General features: G+C 52.8%; 6 protein-coding genes across 6 annotated transcripts; 4 read left to right on the top strand and 2 right to left on the bottom strand.

Moving 5' to 3' along the window:
• Positions 1-1,052: 1,052 nt before the first annotated feature.
• On the bottom strand, positions 1,053-3,663 carry N0V89_002101 (uncharacterized protein; the record flags this gene model as incomplete). Its single annotated transcript, XM_056210911.1, has 7 exons — positions 1,053-1,360; positions 1,414-1,556; positions 1,601-1,662; positions 1,721-2,065; positions 2,161-2,418; positions 2,475-2,751; positions 2,807-3,663. The coding sequence occupies 7 exons, from the start codon at positions 3,661-3,663 to the stop codon at positions 1,053-1,055; spliced, it is 2,250 nt and encodes a 749-aa protein (XP_056074384.1).
• Positions 3,664-5,044: 1,381 nt separating this feature from the next.
• Positions 5,045-6,025, top strand: MED8 (mediator of RNA polymerase II transcription subunit 8; the record flags this gene model as incomplete). Its single annotated transcript, XM_056210912.1, has 2 exons — positions 5,045-5,199; positions 5,410-6,025. 2 exons carry the CDS (start codon positions 5,045-5,047, stop codon positions 6,023-6,025), a joined length of 771 nt encoding a protein of 256 aa, XP_056074385.1.
• A 249-nt stretch (positions 6,026-6,274) lies between these two features.
• N0V89_002103 (uncharacterized protein) lies at positions 6,275-7,063 on the bottom strand (the record flags this gene model as incomplete). The annotated part of the gene is made up of 1 exon (XM_056210913.1): positions 6,275-7,063. The coding sequence occupies one exon, from the start codon at positions 7,061-7,063 to the stop codon at positions 6,275-6,277; it is 789 nt and encodes a 262-aa protein (XP_056074386.1).
• Positions 7,064-7,764: 701 nt separating this feature from the next.
• ALD2_2 (mitochondrial aldehyde dehydrogenase) lies at positions 7,765-9,427 on the top strand (the record flags this gene model as incomplete). Its single annotated transcript, XM_056210914.1, has 4 exons — positions 7,765-7,892; positions 7,942-8,690; positions 8,747-9,342; positions 9,395-9,427. 4 exons carry the CDS (start codon positions 7,765-7,767, stop codon positions 9,425-9,427), a joined length of 1,506 nt encoding a protein of 501 aa, XP_056074387.1.
• A 1,525-nt stretch (positions 9,428-10,952) lies between these two features.
• Positions 10,953-13,281, top strand: pzh1 (serine/threonine protein phosphatase Pzh1; the record flags this gene model as incomplete). Its single annotated transcript, XM_056210915.1, has 3 exons — positions 10,953-12,362; positions 12,410-12,562; positions 12,697-13,281. The coding sequence occupies 3 exons, from the start codon at positions 10,953-10,955 to the stop codon at positions 13,279-13,281; spliced, it is 2,148 nt and encodes a 715-aa protein (XP_056074388.1).
• Positions 13,282-15,476: 2,195 nt separating this feature from the next.
• N0V89_002106 (uncharacterized protein) lies at positions 15,477-16,602 on the top strand (the record flags this gene model as incomplete). Its single annotated transcript, XM_056210916.1, has 3 exons — positions 15,477-15,672; positions 15,721-15,945; positions 16,073-16,602. 3 exons carry the CDS (start codon positions 15,477-15,479, stop codon positions 16,600-16,602), a joined length of 951 nt encoding a protein of 316 aa, XP_056074389.1.
• Positions 16,603-16,853: the final 251 nt, after the last annotated feature.

Genomic DNA, 16,853 nt, shown 5'->3' on the forward strand with positions numbered 1-16,853 from the left:
TGTCAGTATTCCATCTGCTATACTAGTATTCGCAACTTACAATGCACACCCGAAACCGGATGATTATGTTGATGCACCACAAAATGGTTCCCATGCTCATGCTCATTCCTTTCATACAATCGTGCCCAATCCTCGATTGAGATCCGAGGCATGTCCTCTTCCGCCGGGCGACATACTTTTGCAAGACGATCTTTGAAGTATGCCAAATGCTCTTCTATTTGGACTCTGCCTGCTTCCACAGCTGCTAGCGTGGGTCCCGCTGTGGTGGAAAGTGGATTATTTGTGTCATCTTGCTGGGTAACGACTGGAGACGCAGGTTCTGATCGTTTCCGGCGTTTTGCTTGCCGCGATGGAGGCGATATATCGCGGGTGAGAGTTGAGGGCATGAGTACTAGGTAGAGGGGCCCTGGCGAGGGGCGCGCAGTGAGTTGCAGATAAGTGGCAACGAAGGTCGACCTGACGCTAAGTCTCAATCGAGCTAGTCTCCCATTGTGCCTGCTTAACGGCGTGGGTGTGTGGACTGTGCTGGATGAATATAGTATTAACTAGAAGGTCGAAAACCATTCAGTGGGTGTTACTTCTCTTGAGTCAGAACGTTTGTTCGAAGCTCCAGATGCGGTGCCGTACGCATCGCTTTCATAGTGATCAAACGACTGCGATTGCGCACAAGCACATGAGTGAAAAGTAGCGTAGTTGAATTGTCATGGCCAGTACCTAATACACTAGCACATAGATCACTTGCGTTCCAAGCGTATCCAACGAAGCCTCACGCATGACTCGGCAGTTTTCAATCTTGAGCTGTGTTTCACTACTACATTACTGAACATATGTGGGGTGGAAACCATACACGTCCTTATGTTCCTCAAGTAGTTAGTTACATGAACTTAAAGAACAGATTCAAAGGATGTCTGTTGACGTCATCAACCGCAGGCCTGTCGTAGTAGAGTGAAAACAAGCCAAAGTCCTCCATATGTGGCCCCACTCGCTCTATTCCCTGGATTCCGAAGACAAACAGGGAGACCCTTATAATCCCGCCATATTCTGTGATCCTATTACCAGTCGGGCCAGAACTCGTACTGCTCACGACAAGAGACAGCACATTCGCAACGAATCGGGTAGAATTCGTCAGTGGCAGGCGCCTCTTCGGAGAGACCGTCCAAAAGCTGCTTGATCTCCTTACTCTTCTTATTCAACAAGGCACCTTCATACTGTTCCTGGCGCACCTGCTGTATTTCTTCTTTGGTCAAATGAAGGCCGCCTCCATCGTGCATACCGATCTCTTGCAGTTCTTCAATGGTAAGCTGGAGAGGCCTGGGCGACTTTGCATCTTGTAGAGCTTTCACCGCAGCTTTGCGTAGACCTTTGGACTGTCAGCACACAGCGGTTAGTGATGCTTGCTGGACCTTGACTTACCCCCGAAGCGCTCCTCTTCGCCTTTTTCCAGGAAGTTCTTGACACTAACGTTCTCATACGCTGCGAGGACCTCAGCAATACGCTCGTAAAGTATTCTGAATACAGTACGGGGACAAGGAAAGACGGCGTGGAACAAGGGGCGTCTATAGAGTCAGCGAATGTTGTATCGAGGTGAAGTAGGACTCACTCGATTTGATGAGGTTTGTTGATCCAGTCTTTCTTGCGGTTCTTAGGCAGGCGAACGACAATCTAGTGGTCGCACAGTCAGGATAGAACTTGTAGGCCTGCAACGATCGGTGTAACTTACCTCGTTGAGATGAGGCATTTTCTCGAACACATCGTAGGTATAACAACAAGGTCGTCCCTCTTTATCAAAACCCCCCGCCCTGACTTTAAAGAAGCGATAGAAGGTGACAAAATCGAATGATATGTCGATCTTGCGAATACCTTTGGAGAAATCGCCATACCGCTTTAGCTCAGGATAGAGCTTCGGGGCATCTCGATACACTTCCATTAGTAGATGGCCTGGGTCTTTGGGGTTGACAGGCACGCTGTTCGGCTCGGAGATCTGAGAGTAGCTCTCCAATTTGGAGAGACGGGTAGAGAAGTCGGCTAGGCTATAGCTCGTCATGCAAAGGCCTTTATCAAACATCTGTGGTTTACCATGAGTAACATTACGCAAATGTGGAGTTGGAGGTAATTTACCAAGCTGCCATTGAAGCACAGTCGCAATGTGATAGCACGGACCTGGGTCGAGACGCGCAGGAGAGGCTTCCACCGGCCGAGTCTATCAACCAGCTCACAGGAGCGCAACATCCTGGTCGGGCCGCAGCTTTTGAGGCTTGTGATATCGTGGAACTTGTCAGGGAAACGTGGAGCCGTCACGATACAGAACTGGATGATGTGTTCTTTGAGCTCCGTAGGCAGACCGACCCAATCGAAGCTTTTGCCATTCGTATTCCAGAAATCCCTCAATGTTTCTTCTGATGTGCTGGCTTCCGAAATCTGCGATACTGTAAGCTTTAAAGATTTTCTGGTTTATGTCGGCGTGCTTCACTCACCGGAAAATGCTCGGCCAACAGCTTTTTCAACGGCAGACGCTTTCTATTGCACACCACAATCTTACGCGTTGGAAGGCCTTTGTGGAAATGCCGCCTACATAGCCAATGGAAAATGCGGCTGTAGTTTTGGAAAGTTATGCTAAGCTGAGATCTAAATCCGTCACGCTTGGGTTTGTGACCCGTATCCGAGAGCTGAACATCGATGTGGAGCGTAAAATGAGCCGGAGACTGCATGCGGTATTTGCTCACCGTCTCTTTGACGAGATCGAAAAGTGATCTGTATATCTCATTTTTAGACGCCTCTCATATAGCGAAGTTGCACGGAGACTCACACAAATTCTTCAATGCTGCTTGAGGCGTTCGCCACCTCCCGGAAGTCGGACTGGCGCTCGTTCACCCCGATCCCTCTGGTTTCAGAGGTGGTGGTCTCCCCTGCGCGTTCCGAAGATTGGATATGAGTTTTGATTTCACCCTTGTTCTCAGTCAAGCTGAAAGTCGATGCATCCGCTGCTTTCTGAGCTCCCGATCCATTGTGGTCCGCATGCTCTCTAGCGTGCGAAAAGATTATTTTGTCTGCCATCTTCTGAGACTCCGCCTTCTTCTTTTTCTTCTTTTTTCGCTTCGTTTTGACCGAATTATTCTCTGACCATCCAGGCTTTTCGTCTGCCTTATCAGTAGCATTACCTTTGTTGGCATTGTCTGGTTGTTTTGGCACAGTTGTCTTCTGGAGCTTCACTTGCTTCGATCTCTTTCCTTTGGCCTTTGCTTGGATTTGGGTGCCCAATGTCGATGCAGCATTTTCGTCTGCTCGGATCTTGCTGTCGTCAATATCACGGACCGTGTACACTTCTTTCGAGGTCACTGTCTCCCTTTTGGCTCGGGTGTCCGCTGGTGATCTAGCTTTCACTGCGGCCTGTACTGTACCATGGACGGTCCTAGGCAGATCATCTTTCGTTCCATTGTCGCTACCGTCCTTCGTCTTTTGGTGGTGCCCCTCCGAGATTGTGCTGGAGGCCCAATCCCGTGTAGAGAACTCGAGGGCGAATGCCTCGTAGGGCGTGGGAGTAGGGTCTGGTCCCCAGTTCGTACTATCGTGAACAACGCGCCTGCCGTGAACTTCCTCTGGCGTCGCAAAGCACCAAGCCTGCGATGGCTGATAGGCAGCTCGACCTCTACCCGGCCAAGCCATAGTCCAGGTTACAGGAGTAAGCGGGACCGTACGAGATAGTCAGTAAGTTCAAAAAGCACAAGCCTTGGTCAAGGAGATCTGTGTAAGTCGTAGCCGACGTGGGCCATCAGCGGTCCAGTCTTGGTTTTGTCGCAAGGCGGGCGAGGAGCAGGAAAAGGAAGGAGCCCGGGAAGTCAGTACACTAGGCACCAACGCAGGCTTTGTAGTTCAATGGCTTGTCTGTATCAAATGAATGAGAGAAAGCGAGCCTCCCGACAATTGTAAGTCCGTTAGAGCAACAATGAGAGATTGTAGCACAGGCCTGGAGATATAATTTGATGATACGCCTCGATAGACTGATTGGGCTTCCTTGAGCAACCAAGACCGGTGCCGAGTGCGCCTAGCGCTCAGTATGAGCAGTATAGCCGATTGCCTGTAGATGCCCGGAAGTCACCCGTTTCAATGCTCGGCTACAAGTAGAGTTAGTGTATGACGGGTAGAAGAGCAACGCGACGGAGTATATGAAGGGCGGAGTGGAGCGTGGCCAAAGAGCGGGTAGGGACTGCTCTTGCCAACAGAAAGCAAAAGTGAGAGAAGGTGCTTGCAAAGCATGGGAGGCAGGGGAGTCGCTACCAGACAGCACGGACCCACTCTCCTCTCCTCTGCCTCGTGATTGGGTCACCGCCTCAACAGCTGTCTATCAGATGAGTAGTGCTCTTGTTGAAGAATTTGCACGCGCGAAGAGATCTTGAACTGAGCATCAGGGTGAATTGAATGCAGTGTTTTTGATGTTGCAGCCTAGCTCCATCGCCAACATCCACCATAGCTCTTTCTCCTCGTCATCGTGTATGGCAAGTAACAATATGTTTCCCCGTCTACCTGATGACAGCTGCTACCTAGGGTCGTAATTGTGAAGCGGCCTTTCACACGAAGGCATGTCATCGGCCAACATCTTATCGCGCGCTGCTGCTAGAACAAAAGGTGCAAACGCAAAACAAATGAAGAGAGCATTGACGTTTTTCCACCGGTCTGAACCTAGCATATGGGACATGTAAGGTACGCGTTGCCAGCCTGGAGTATGTACAGTAACACAAGTCAGCGCGAGTAAGTTCTTAGGCAATTGGGCAAACTCATTGAAAGAGGAACAGGCACAATGAACAGACACGTAATCATGTAGGAGGCGTACAACCAGTGTCCGTAGTTGATACTGATCTCCGTGAAGTGGAAGCGAAAGTGAAAGCACCGAGACGTTGATGCAAAGAGCCCTGCCAAGACGCCCAGACTCGATTCGGAGCAGGCAGGCCGTTTCCTCTACACCAATCGCCTTTCAGCTTCACACGCCTCAAAACCATCGACTTGTCCCATCTAACCTTGGGATTGTCGACCATAACCAAACAATCAGATGGCGTCAAATACGAACCAGGTCATGCCAGGGGAGCCTGCGAAAGCGGATGTCGCATTGTTGGAGTCCTTGCGCACTAGGCTGATGTCGCTGGTCTGGATCCTTGAGCAGATGAAGAAAGAGCTCATCGCGAACCAGACAGCGCCGCCGGACTGGTACGTCGCACCTGAACACTCATCTTCTTTGCTGTCTCTACGGAGCTCGCCCACAATATCCGCTGCTTCCTTCTGTTCTTCCACACTTGGGGCACTCATCTTCAAGCGCCCGGGCTCGGGCTTCCACCGCGTCACGTGTTTTCCTTTACACGTCTCAAAGCGTTCAGCATGACCAACGTGGCGCAGGTATTGCGTACTAACACCGTTCAGGCCTTCCATCCAGCGTAGCATCGCTGCTGTCAGCAGCACCATAACCTCCATTCAATCCTTTATCAATAAAGACCCGGAAACCCTCTCCACCTTCCGCGCCCTCCACTCCTTTCCCATCCCGCCCTTTCCCACCGCAGACCCGCAACTCGGCCCTCTGATCGACACCATATTCTCCAAGGAGCCAGGTACAAAAGAGAAAGACTGGATCCTCGCAAAGCTGACCAAGGCCGCGGAGTTCGCGCACGTGCCCGGTGACTGGGGCATCGAGGCTAAGAGGCCGGCTCAAGAGGATGACGAGAAGATGGACGAGGGGGAGGAGGGGAGGGCGAAGTTGAGGAGGGTCAAGGCGGACTTGGACGAGGATCAGCTGGCGGCGTTGTGGAAGGATGTCTATGATATCGCGGAGGAGGCGGCGGATGACGCGACCAATCAACAGGAGCAGGGTGGCGAGTCTGGCGACGAGGAGGATGAAGATATGGAGGATGTAGTGGGGACTGAGACGGGGTCACCGGCGCAGGATGCAGTGGTCGAGCAGAAGAAGGCCAAGGAGGAGCAGCCTATGATGTCGCTCGACACAATTCATAGGTTCACATCTACGGGCTCGACGTTTCGGTAGGTGGAGCTGTCAGGCATTGTGGTAGCGCAGCGAACAAAAGGGCGAACAAAAGGGCGACCAAAAGGTGGTGCATGGCTTTGGCGTAAAGGAGCAAATATGATACCAATGGGGTTACAGGAGCATGGCGATCGTTTTACAGGACTGAATCGAACATGATATGGGTATAATGCTGCGAAAACTCATCTGGACACTGTGCACCTGTCCTACGCTCATTCATAGGTCATTTCTTGCCAGACACAAGCTCCGAGCTCATTCTGGCTTCAGAGCATATATCCGCACAGGGAACAGTTCCTTGGGGAACCCTTTTTGCAGCTCCGTCGCCACGATCTTCAACCCAGCCTCCTTGAACAACCGCCTAAACTTCTCATCCGATCGCGTCACACTTGAGTCCTCCTCATCATATATATCTTTCCCTCTGAAATCTGTCGACAAGTTCTCCTTGACCACGATCCACGACTGCCTTCGCTCCTCCTCCTCGAGCAGCCCCTCCTTACACCGCTCAAAGTACGCCACAAGCTGCACATCCGTCAAGTGTCCTAAACACCACTGATTCCATATCACATCGTACGCACCCTTCTCTGGGACCCAATCCTGCAGCCCCAGGTTTATCACCTCGCCCACCTGCCCTTTGCCAGCACCGGTACCGGCATCGCCATCTCCAGCCCACTCCCCACTAACCAAACTCTGCACCAGCTCGTCCGTGAACTTCTTCACCGGCTCCACGACGTCGACGCGCCTGCTCACCTTGAGTAAGAACTCCTTTGTTATCCTGCCGACGCCGGCGCCGCAGTCTGCGACTCTTTCTAGCGGGGGTAGCGGTTGTTTTGTAGAGAGGGTGGATTTTGCGCGGCGCAGCTTGGTGAGGAAGTTCGAAGAGCCTTGGAGGTCGATGCGCGAGGTTTGTGGGTAGCCGCCGAGCATGCCTGTTGTGTCTGCCGAGACACTGTTCCAGTACTCTATCGATTGAGCATGGTTGATAAGGGCGTCGGGCGCGGAGGCGTCGGTGAAGGGAGGATCCGAGGTCATGTCTATGCTCATGCTGTGGACCGTTGTGAAGTGGTAGTGTGTGGAAGATTACGAACGGGTGCGGTACGGTGTTCGCGACGCTATCAGAGGAATTTTAGGTTTTCAATGCCAGGTCTTGAATGCGCTGGATGCTTTGGACATTCGATTACGACGGAGGACGGGGATTTGGTTGGTTTGCAAATGGCTGTACGATATCAAGAATTCATCCGGTCAAAACGGGGTTTGATCGAAGGATTTGGTGCTGTCATGAAAGTCGACGGCGGGGTAGCTTCGCGCACACGCGCTGAACAACCCCACCCCACGCGTTCTCCTCCCCAGAAAGGCCATCTATTGGACGATAATCGACTACTCAAGATCATCAAGATCCCCTGATCGGACCGAACGCTCCGATATCAAGGGGTTCCAAGGTTCTGACGGTCGCACGTGAACTCTGATTACAAAGTCGTAGACCCGTCCAGCGCTGTAAACGCGACGGCAGCCTAATGCGGCAAGTCCATCCGACCGTGCATCTATCGCGCCTATCCGTGTCTCATCTGCGGGGTGGACATCGAATTCCCACATCATAGATAAACGAGTCTCTCTCCGAGATGTCCTGTCCTTTCCCCTCTTTTCTGAGAGCTTCTGTTCGTTCGCCGCTACCTTCTCCATTGCGTGTCTGGACTCGGTCATCGTTCATCAGAAGCAGCTACAAGAACTGTACAAGTTATAGCACCATGTCAGATCTGTTCGTCGAGTTGACTGCGCCGAATGGCCACAAATATAAGCAGCCGCGAGGCCTCTTCATCAACAATGAGTTCGTGAAGTCACTTTCCGGAGAAACGATCACGAGTATTAATCCGAGGTTTGAAGCAGTCCAAGGATACATCCGCTCATTCACTGATCCTAAACAGCAACGAGAGCGAGATAGCTTCAGTCTATGCGGCAGGACCGGAAGATGTCGACAGGGCAGTAGCGGCCGCGCGGCAAGCATTCAGAGATTCATCATGGCGCGACATGGACACCAATGCGCGATCAGACCTCCTGTTCAAGTTCGCTCAGTTGATCGAGCAACACAGGGAGACGCTTGCAACTATTGAGACCTGGGACAACGGCAAGCCGTACCAAGTCTCATTGAATGATGATCTTGGGGAAGTAATTAGCACGATCAAATATTACGCTGGTTACGCGAACAAGATACATGGACAGGTCATCGACACTTCGCCAGCAAAGCTAGCGTACGTAGTACGGGAACCGCTGGGAGTTTGCGCTCAGATCATCCCATGGAATTTCCCACTGGCTATGGCAGCATGGAAACTGGGCCCTGCCTTGTGCACGGGTAACACTGTAGTTATGAAGGCCGCCGAACAGACACCCTTATCCATTCTGTACCTGGCATCGTTGGTCAAGGAGGCCGGGTTCCCGCCCGGTGTCATCAACATACTGAACGGTGAAGGCCGAAAGGCTGGTGCAGCATTGGCCCAACATCTGGATGTTGACAAGATTGCCTTTACTGGATCGACTGCCACTGGAAAGGAGATCATGAAGATGGCCGCTGTGAACATGAAGAATATCACCCTGGAGACCGGCGGAAAATCACCTCTGCTGGTCTTTGACGACGCCGACTTGGACCAGGCAGTCAAGTGGTCGCATGTAGGTATCAGTAAGTCAAACGGATGTACAAACATGTCCCTCACAGCTGCTGACTTTGACGTCTAGTGTACAACCAAGGCCAGGTCTGCACAGCAACCTCCCGGATCCTTGTTCAAGAAGGCATCTACGATAAATTTGTTGAATCATTCAAGGAATACGTTTCCAAGGCTTCCGTAGTTGGCGACCCATTCAAAGACGACACGTTCCAAGGCCCACAGGTCACCAAGACACAGTATGAGAAGGTGCTTTCGTACATTGAGGCCGGAAAATCTGATGGAGCGAAGCTGGTCGCTGGAGGCGAAGCTTTCAAAGACGTAGGGGGCAAAGGCTTCTTCATCGCACCTACTATTTTCGCCGATGTCAAAGATGACATGAGGATATACCGCGAAGAGGTGTTCGGTCCGTTTGTAGTGATTTCCTCCTTTAAGACAGAAGAGGAAGCCATCGAACGCGCGAATGACACAACGTACGGACTGGGAGCTGCCCTATTCACTCAGGACATTACAAAGGCACACACCGTTGCCAGACGGATCGAGGCAGGGATGGTCTGGATTAACTCAAGCAATGATTCGGACGTACGCGTGCCGTTTGGCGGTGTCAAGCAGAGCGGTATTGGACGAGAGCTTGGAGAAGCTGGTCTAGAGGCATATACCAACAGGAAGGTATGTCTTTCGAACGGAGCAGTCCTTCCTTGAATCATACTGACGGTAGCAGGCCATCCACGTCAACCTTGGTAGCAGACTATGAGCTCACACGAGCGCCTGGCGGAGGGCGAGCCGCCACGTGGATTTATATAATCACAAACCAATCATTTTCACAACGGCGCGATGGATCCCCGGTATGTCAATGTTCCAAGGCCTCGTTGTCGGAAATCCATCTTGGCGCCAATGGCTTGGACATTCTGAGTATCGCAGCTCCAGCAGCAGCTTCAACACTTGATCGATTAAAGCAAGCAGCTACCATTCACCTTTGCCCAGATTGCGAGTGATGTTCTTGAGAATTGCTTCTTGGGTACGCCAAGTGATTTGGTCCATTGGGCTGCAAGAGCACTTGAGGGCTTTAGAAAAAGACTTGAGTGGCTCGTAGCCCAACGGCGCAAATTTTTGCGTGAATTTCTGGGGTCGCAACGTGAGGCTCGGCGGGCCAGTTCGTCAGGAACCAGCTGTAGCGTCGTCACTCCTCGCTCTTATACGGTGAAGTCGGCTTCTTATCGCTGTGACAATCAGACAATGTGTGGGATCTGCCACTAGGATGCCGTCGGCCCTCGGATCAACCGCCACCGGTGACGCGTGACTACGTTCCTTCCGAAGTTCGAACGTCCAGACTTAGCGATCCAGAGCACCGAGAATTCATACGTGTTCCTCCGACATCGTGTTTGACATTCGAGCCTTCGACGTCGTGTGTGTTTGCGTCCGCAGCCTTCTTTGTGCCGCACGCCCCAGCTGCGCTATCCTTGTTAGTCTCCCGTGGCTGCCAACCAAGTTCTTGGCCCACCTTCGTCACAGTAGTTCTCGACACTGGGCCACTCACAGCCTCAGCAAGCACCTCCAGCACCACTGACGGCTCCCTCAAGCCTCTCCGCACCAGGCGCCTTTTCCAATCACTTGCAGCCGCCTCCAGGGCTGCATCCAGGCTCGGCGCTAGTACCACCATCGTCCACTGTCGACTCAGAGCGGCGTGCTCGTCTGAACTTTCGCATTCACCGGTCTGCCTCGACTGCGCTCTATCTGCCCGCTTCCGCCACTTCCAGGCGACGTAATCGGCGCCTACACTAAAACATCTGCTCGCTTACTTCGCGCTACTACAGCCGGTCTGCTCTGAGGTCACGACTCACCATTACCACCATCAGCCCCATGCGCGGTCTGTAACTCCACGTTTCCACGACACCCAGCCACATCCATCGCTCTGGCTCGCCAGCGGGATACCGAATCGCCCCCCGACGTCCCCTCCCTTCTGCCGACCTGGGACGCCCAGTGTCCTGCACAGCAGATCGTGACAGCGCCGACGGAGGCTCGCTTGACTGCCTTTCTTTCACGGCTTTTTAGACCGCCCTAACGCCGATACAACGCGTGGCCTTCTTTCCAAAACGACACCTATCGTAGGTCGCAACTGCTGTTTGTAGCAACAGGCACTTGCCTTTTGAGACAGCGCACAGCGACTGCCCCGCTCGCAACAACACTCGCACCGCCTTCCCCCACCCACCACTCCGCCCCGACCAGCATACACACATACTGCTTCAGCACTCGCTCGTTTCGCAGTCTCAACCGCTGCCATGGGCAACCAGCAGTCCAGCGGCAAGAAGGATAAGGGGGACAAAGGCACCGTGGACGGCGTCTCCCTGGAGCGCGAGAACTACCGCTCTTTCGAGAGAGCGGACACCAGGGAGTCCACGCGCTCCATTCGTAACTCTATCAGATCGAAGATCCCAGTCGGGAAGTCAGACAGTCCCCGCAACTCCGTCTCCAACCTTGCCAGCGATAGCAATGCGAAGCCCGACAAGTCTGACGCGGCGTCGACGAAATCAACGAACAGCAAGGGAGGGATCAGGTCTCGCCGCGGCTCCACAGCCTCCGCACAAGAGGCTGCATTGAACACCGCTGCCATGGCTGATGCCGTACCCAACGATCCGGAGCCGCCTCCTTCACCCGTTCATGGTGCATCTGTCGGAACGGGCACCCACGAGCACGTAGACGAGGCCCAAAAGACAGGCGAGGTTGATCATGTGTCGGACGTTGGTCCCACAGGAGTGCCGCTACCGCTGGCCACAGCGCAGCCAGGCGAGTCTATACTCCAAAAGAAGGACCAGCCCATTCCTCGAGTGGAACAAACGCCGCCTGCAAATGACGGTGCAGGTTCTCCAATGGAGATCAGTGCGCTGAAGGCAATCGACCTCGACGACATGATCCAGCGATTGTTGGATGCCGGTTATGCGGGCAAAGTCACGAAGACTGTCTGCTTGAAGAATGCCGAAATCATGGCTATCTGCTCGGCCGCCCGCGAGGTCTTCCTCACCCAACCCGCCCTCCTCGAGCTATCCGCGCCTGTGAAGATTGTTGGGGACGTACATGGGCAATACACCGATCTTATCCGCATGTTCGAGATGTGCGGCTTTCCACCCAATTCGAACTATTTATTCCTAGGGGACTACGTCGACCGCGGCAAGCAAAGTCTGGAGACAATTCTGCTATTATTGTGCTACAAGCTCAAATTCCCAGAGAACTTCTTCCTTCTACGAGGCAATCACGAATGCGCCAACGTCACCCGAGTGTACGGATTCTATGATGAGTGTAAGAGGAGATGTAATATCAAGGTGTGGAAGGCATTCGTGGACACCTTCAACACGCTCCCTATCGCTGCTATTGTTGCGCAGAAGATCTTTTGCGTTCATGGCGGGCTTTCTCCAAGCTTGTCACATATGGACGACATCCGCCAAATCGCACGACCCACGGACGTTCCGGATTACGGATTGTTGAACGACCTGTTGTGGAGTGACCCTGCGGACATGGAGAATGACTGGGAATCGAATGAACGAGGAGTCAGCTATTGCTTTGGAAAGAAGGTCATCATGGAGTTCCTGCAGCGCCACGATTTCGACCTTGTGTGCAGAGCGCACATGGTGGTCGAAGACGGCTACGAATTTTTCAATGATCGCATTTTGGTCACGGTCTTCTCTGCACCAAACGTGAGTCATTGCTTTCGGCTTACTGGATGTATTGCTAAGATTGTCAGTACTGCGGTGAATTCGATAATTGGGGCGCCGTCATGTCGGTCTCGTCGGAATTGCTCTGTAGCTTCGAGCTTCTGAAGCCCCTCGACTCTAGTGCGCTGAAACAACACATTAAGAAGAGCAGGAACAAGCGGCAAAGCATGCTGAACTCACCAGTACGTATTGCATCGAGGGTCACTAACCGACGACTTGTCGCAGGGCCATCTATATTAAACATAGAAGTGTGACTGACTTTGCTTTCAGCCTGCATCACAGTATCCCCAGAGTTACTAATTTGCTCTTCCAATAGGGCGATGAACCGCACGATGTTAATGCCAGAATCGAACAAGCTGAAACAACTGCGCGTGCACATTCGCAGTCAGATTTGGCGCGACTTGGTCTGCTCAAAGCGGTGGAGCACACAGAACGAAAGAGACTAAAGAAAATGAAACGACACGCGTCACTGAAATGTACCCCGAGTCATGTAGAGGAGCAAAAAGAGCAAAAGGAGCAAAAGATCATGAAGGCGCTGGAAAGGGTCTCAAGTGATCAGTCCGGATTACACAGGATACAATCAGCCGATACGCGCGAATTCCCGGCGGATGACAACGTGAGCGATCCAGATTCCGAAGATGCGTCAGACGACGAATCGGAGGGTTTGAAGATAGCCGGTATGAGCTTGAAAGAAAGACGGACACTTTGGGAATCCACCTTACCGCAGAAGACGAGCATTCTTCCCGTTCGCCTCCATTCAAACCATGAACTAGCAACGATTGCAGACCACACCTGGATCGAAGCCGATGAGACTCCAACGATCCCGTATGGAGAAGCTGGCAGAACACCAGCCAAACCAGAGAAAGCAGCCAAGTCAAACAGTGTTAAGCTCCCCTGGTAATACGGATCGTGGATCATTCCCCTGGGCTTTTGGCTCCCTCGCAGAAGTCGGTTCTCCCTGCTTCCGTTATTGCGATGATATCTCCTTTTTTATATAATTCCTCCTCTACTCTCTACCATGGATAAATGGGCGCCGGTGTATGGAAAGACGCATTTGGGCGGAACAATGTCTGCCCGCGCAGCATCGCATTCGCGTTTGTCTTGGGTTTTGTTTTCTGGACGCTCTCCAGCAGACCACGTCTGGATGCTACGGCTATGTTGCTGTTATTGCTTTCGCGTGTATACTAGGGCGTCTGGGCTCTTTGCTAACTAATGCTTGGAGGGGAGATTGCGCGGTGGGTGGGAAGCTAGTTGTAAGCGGATAGATATACTAGCCAGTAGTCGACTATCAGTATCGCCAACGCAGCTCTGATGTGGGAATCCGTGATGCTTGTGAGATTTGGAGCCCTGATAGTCTTGACCCCCATCTCGGTGAGACAGACGGCGCGTCTGCGTAGCATGCCAAAGCGGCACGATATTGTTTCCAAGACGTTGAAAAGCAAGGCAACAAATTTTCAGCAGATGACATGAAGCAAAGAGGCCGTGACGAGGCCGTGACGAGGCCGTGACGAGACCGTGACAAGCCCGTGAGTAGAGGGTACGACCTTCAAATGCAGAGTCCAAGTCGGGCCTTTCCACGCCCCGTTATCGCACGTGTACTCTGTGTAGCCCTACCTAATAGGGTCAAAGCTAGCGTCTTTGATGACAGGTAGCGCGCGGGCCGTTGCGCAGCCGACCAAGGACCGACGTATCGACGCCTTCGCAACTCCAACCATTCTCGACCGCGATCGCACCGCCCTCGTATGCCATAAGCCAGCCAGGCTGCGCAGCACCGCCGCTGAGCAGCGCAATCCTTCGCCAAGCAGACGTCTTGGCGGAGATTATCCGCTGCCCTTCCAGGTTCCAGGCCCAGCTCACGCGCGGCATGATGACAACTAAGCACATTCCTCTTTGCGGTATAGAAGCGGTCCGAAAGCAAGGCCACCGAGCGTACCCCAGCGTCAAGTATTTATCTGCCTCAGGCACGATTCGTTTCATCATGGCCTGATTTTAAGGAGGAACGATTTCGAGGGGGGTTCCCCATCGTTAGAGAAGACGCTTGTGGGCGAACGGGAGGGTCAAACGAACGGCAGATGGTATTGGCAGACCTGTGTCAGCCATGTGCGCTGCCCGGTCATGGACGGGGTGTGAACATGGAGGCGGAACGGCTTGGCGACTGGGGTGTGATAGTTTTGACCTGCCCTGGTCTCCGCCCAGTGTTCCAAGACTATCAAGAGGTTTCAACGCCTCTACACGTTCTTGGAATCGTATGTTTAAATCAAAAGCGGACTTATGGCACACGTGCACAACGGGGCTCCGCCAAACTTAACGAGGCAAAGTGGTGGAAAGTAACTATCTCGTGCGACTGTTGCAATTCCGACTTCTAAAGGGCAAAGTAGCCTCGCTGTCGGACTTGGGGCAAGCATCTCCGAGCGGGATTGCGACGATTCTGCCCCAATGGACGATACCGTCCCCCGGTTCACCCACATGGAGATCTCCGCCAGCACTTGGGCTAAGTCTGTGTAAGCACCTGTCAATTCCTAGCGTACGGGAGCGCAGCGCAATGTCAAACGTTGCCAAATTTCTCTAGCCTATTCTTAGCCGCCTCGGCCACTTGGCAGCGTACAGTTCGGCTGTCTACCTGCATCTTTACAGTGATCGCGTATACCCCTTCACTTCGCTAGAGCCTCTACGGAGCTTCTCAACTGTGTGAGATGGCCGCCAACTCTTGGCTCAGCATGCTTCGGCGGAGTACGTAGTGGCAGGGCGTTATCCCTCGGCCATCATCATCAATATAACTTTGCTAGGGCAATACTGTGAGTTCGCCTTTCCGTTCACTTCCGTTCTTTTCAGTCTTCCTTCGTTTACGACGCTCGGGCACAGCCTGGTCTTTCCTCATCTCCTATCTCATCGGTCATCAGGTAGATCCTGTACCAACTTTCTCTTCACCGTGCGTTGATCGCCGTCTATAATACTCCGCCGTACGACCTCGTCTTCAGCTCCGGCACACATTCAAACGCCTTCTTTACAACACTTCTAGACTCTCCGTCATCCAGACCATTCGTTGTATCGCATCTTTCTTCTACCCCATCCTTCCTTTGGTCTTCGCACTTCATCATGTTGTTCAAATCGCTTCTCATTGCCGGCACGGCGTCTGCTTCTTGCCTTCATGGTCTCTATAGGCGTGCAGAAGGCGAGGTCGAGATCCCCAACTTCGGCTACGAAGACACCTTTGGTCCTCTCAACTGGGCTTCGCTCGCTCCCGAGAACGAGGCTTGCAAAAGCGGAAAGAACCAGTCACCCATCAACATCGGTACGCAAGACTATTCCAGTCCCACTACTCCTACTAACACACGTCCAGACAGCTCCGTAAGCCTGGCGACGGAGAAACCCGTCATCGACATTCCCCAACAGGCCGTCGAGTTCGAGAACCTCAACACCACCATCGAGGTCGTCGTAAACGGCACCACCACCTTTGGCGGCAACCAATTCGGTCTTGCCCAGTTCCACATTCACACCCCATCTGAGCACCGTATCAACCGCGAGTACTTTCCTCTCGAGGTGCATATGGTGCACAAGGGCATTGGTACGTCCGCCTCCTTTCATCCCGGCACATTCCCAATCCGAGACTCCTGCATTTACCCAGCGCCCACCCCCAAACAACCCCCTGGCTTCAATTACCACCACACATAATGCTAACGTTGTTTCTACAGCCGACCCCACACAAATCGTCGTGCTCGCCCTTATGTTCGAGCTTTGTACGCAATCCTCGGACCCGATCATCGCTTCCATTGCGCCTCATCTCGATGCCATCAAAGAAGCCGGGTCTAAGACCGAGATCGAATCCGGTGTCGACTTCAGCGGCGTCCTCTCCGTCGTACAATCTTCAAACATCTTTCAATACTCCGGCTCCTTGACCACTCCTCCTTGCTCCGAGGGTGTTACCTTCCTTGCTGTCGAGACACCGCTCAAGATCAACGTGCCCGACTACAACGCGATTAAGAAGATTGTCAAGTACAACTCGAGACTGAGCCAGAACAAGCTTGGTCAAGACAACATCATTGCTGTTGCAGCAGCGAGCGGCTATACTGCGGGCGGGAACGAGACCGATGCCGAGGTGGCGACGCCTGCTGCTGAAGGCCCGGCTCCTGGTTCCTCTGTGACCATCTCGGAGATCTCTGGCTCGCCCATGGCTTCGCCGCTTGTGGGCGTGGTCCAGAGAGGTCTTCGCTTCAGATACTAGATGTTAATTCTAAGTGATGTGCATACTTGACGAGGCGATGAGACGATGAGACGATGAGGCGATGATGTGTTGAGGGGCGAGGCGTTGTGCAGAGGAGAGTGATGCATTTGAATGCGGCGTTAGTACATGCGTGTGTCTGTATCTAGATCTCTAGTTTTAGTGTTTTGATTTTGGTGTAGCGAGTCCAGCGTACTCGCGTTGAGTGTTCGATATACCAGAAAGAATTGGTGTCTAAAAATCCATCTTGCATT

Source organism: Didymosphaeria variabile (assembly GCF_027946475.1).
Source record: "Didymosphaeria variabile strain IMI 356815 chromosome Unknown scaffold_2, whole genome shotgun sequence".
NCBI lineage: Eukaryota > Fungi > Ascomycota > Dothideomycetes > Pleosporales > Didymosphaeriaceae > Didymosphaeria > Didymosphaeria variabile.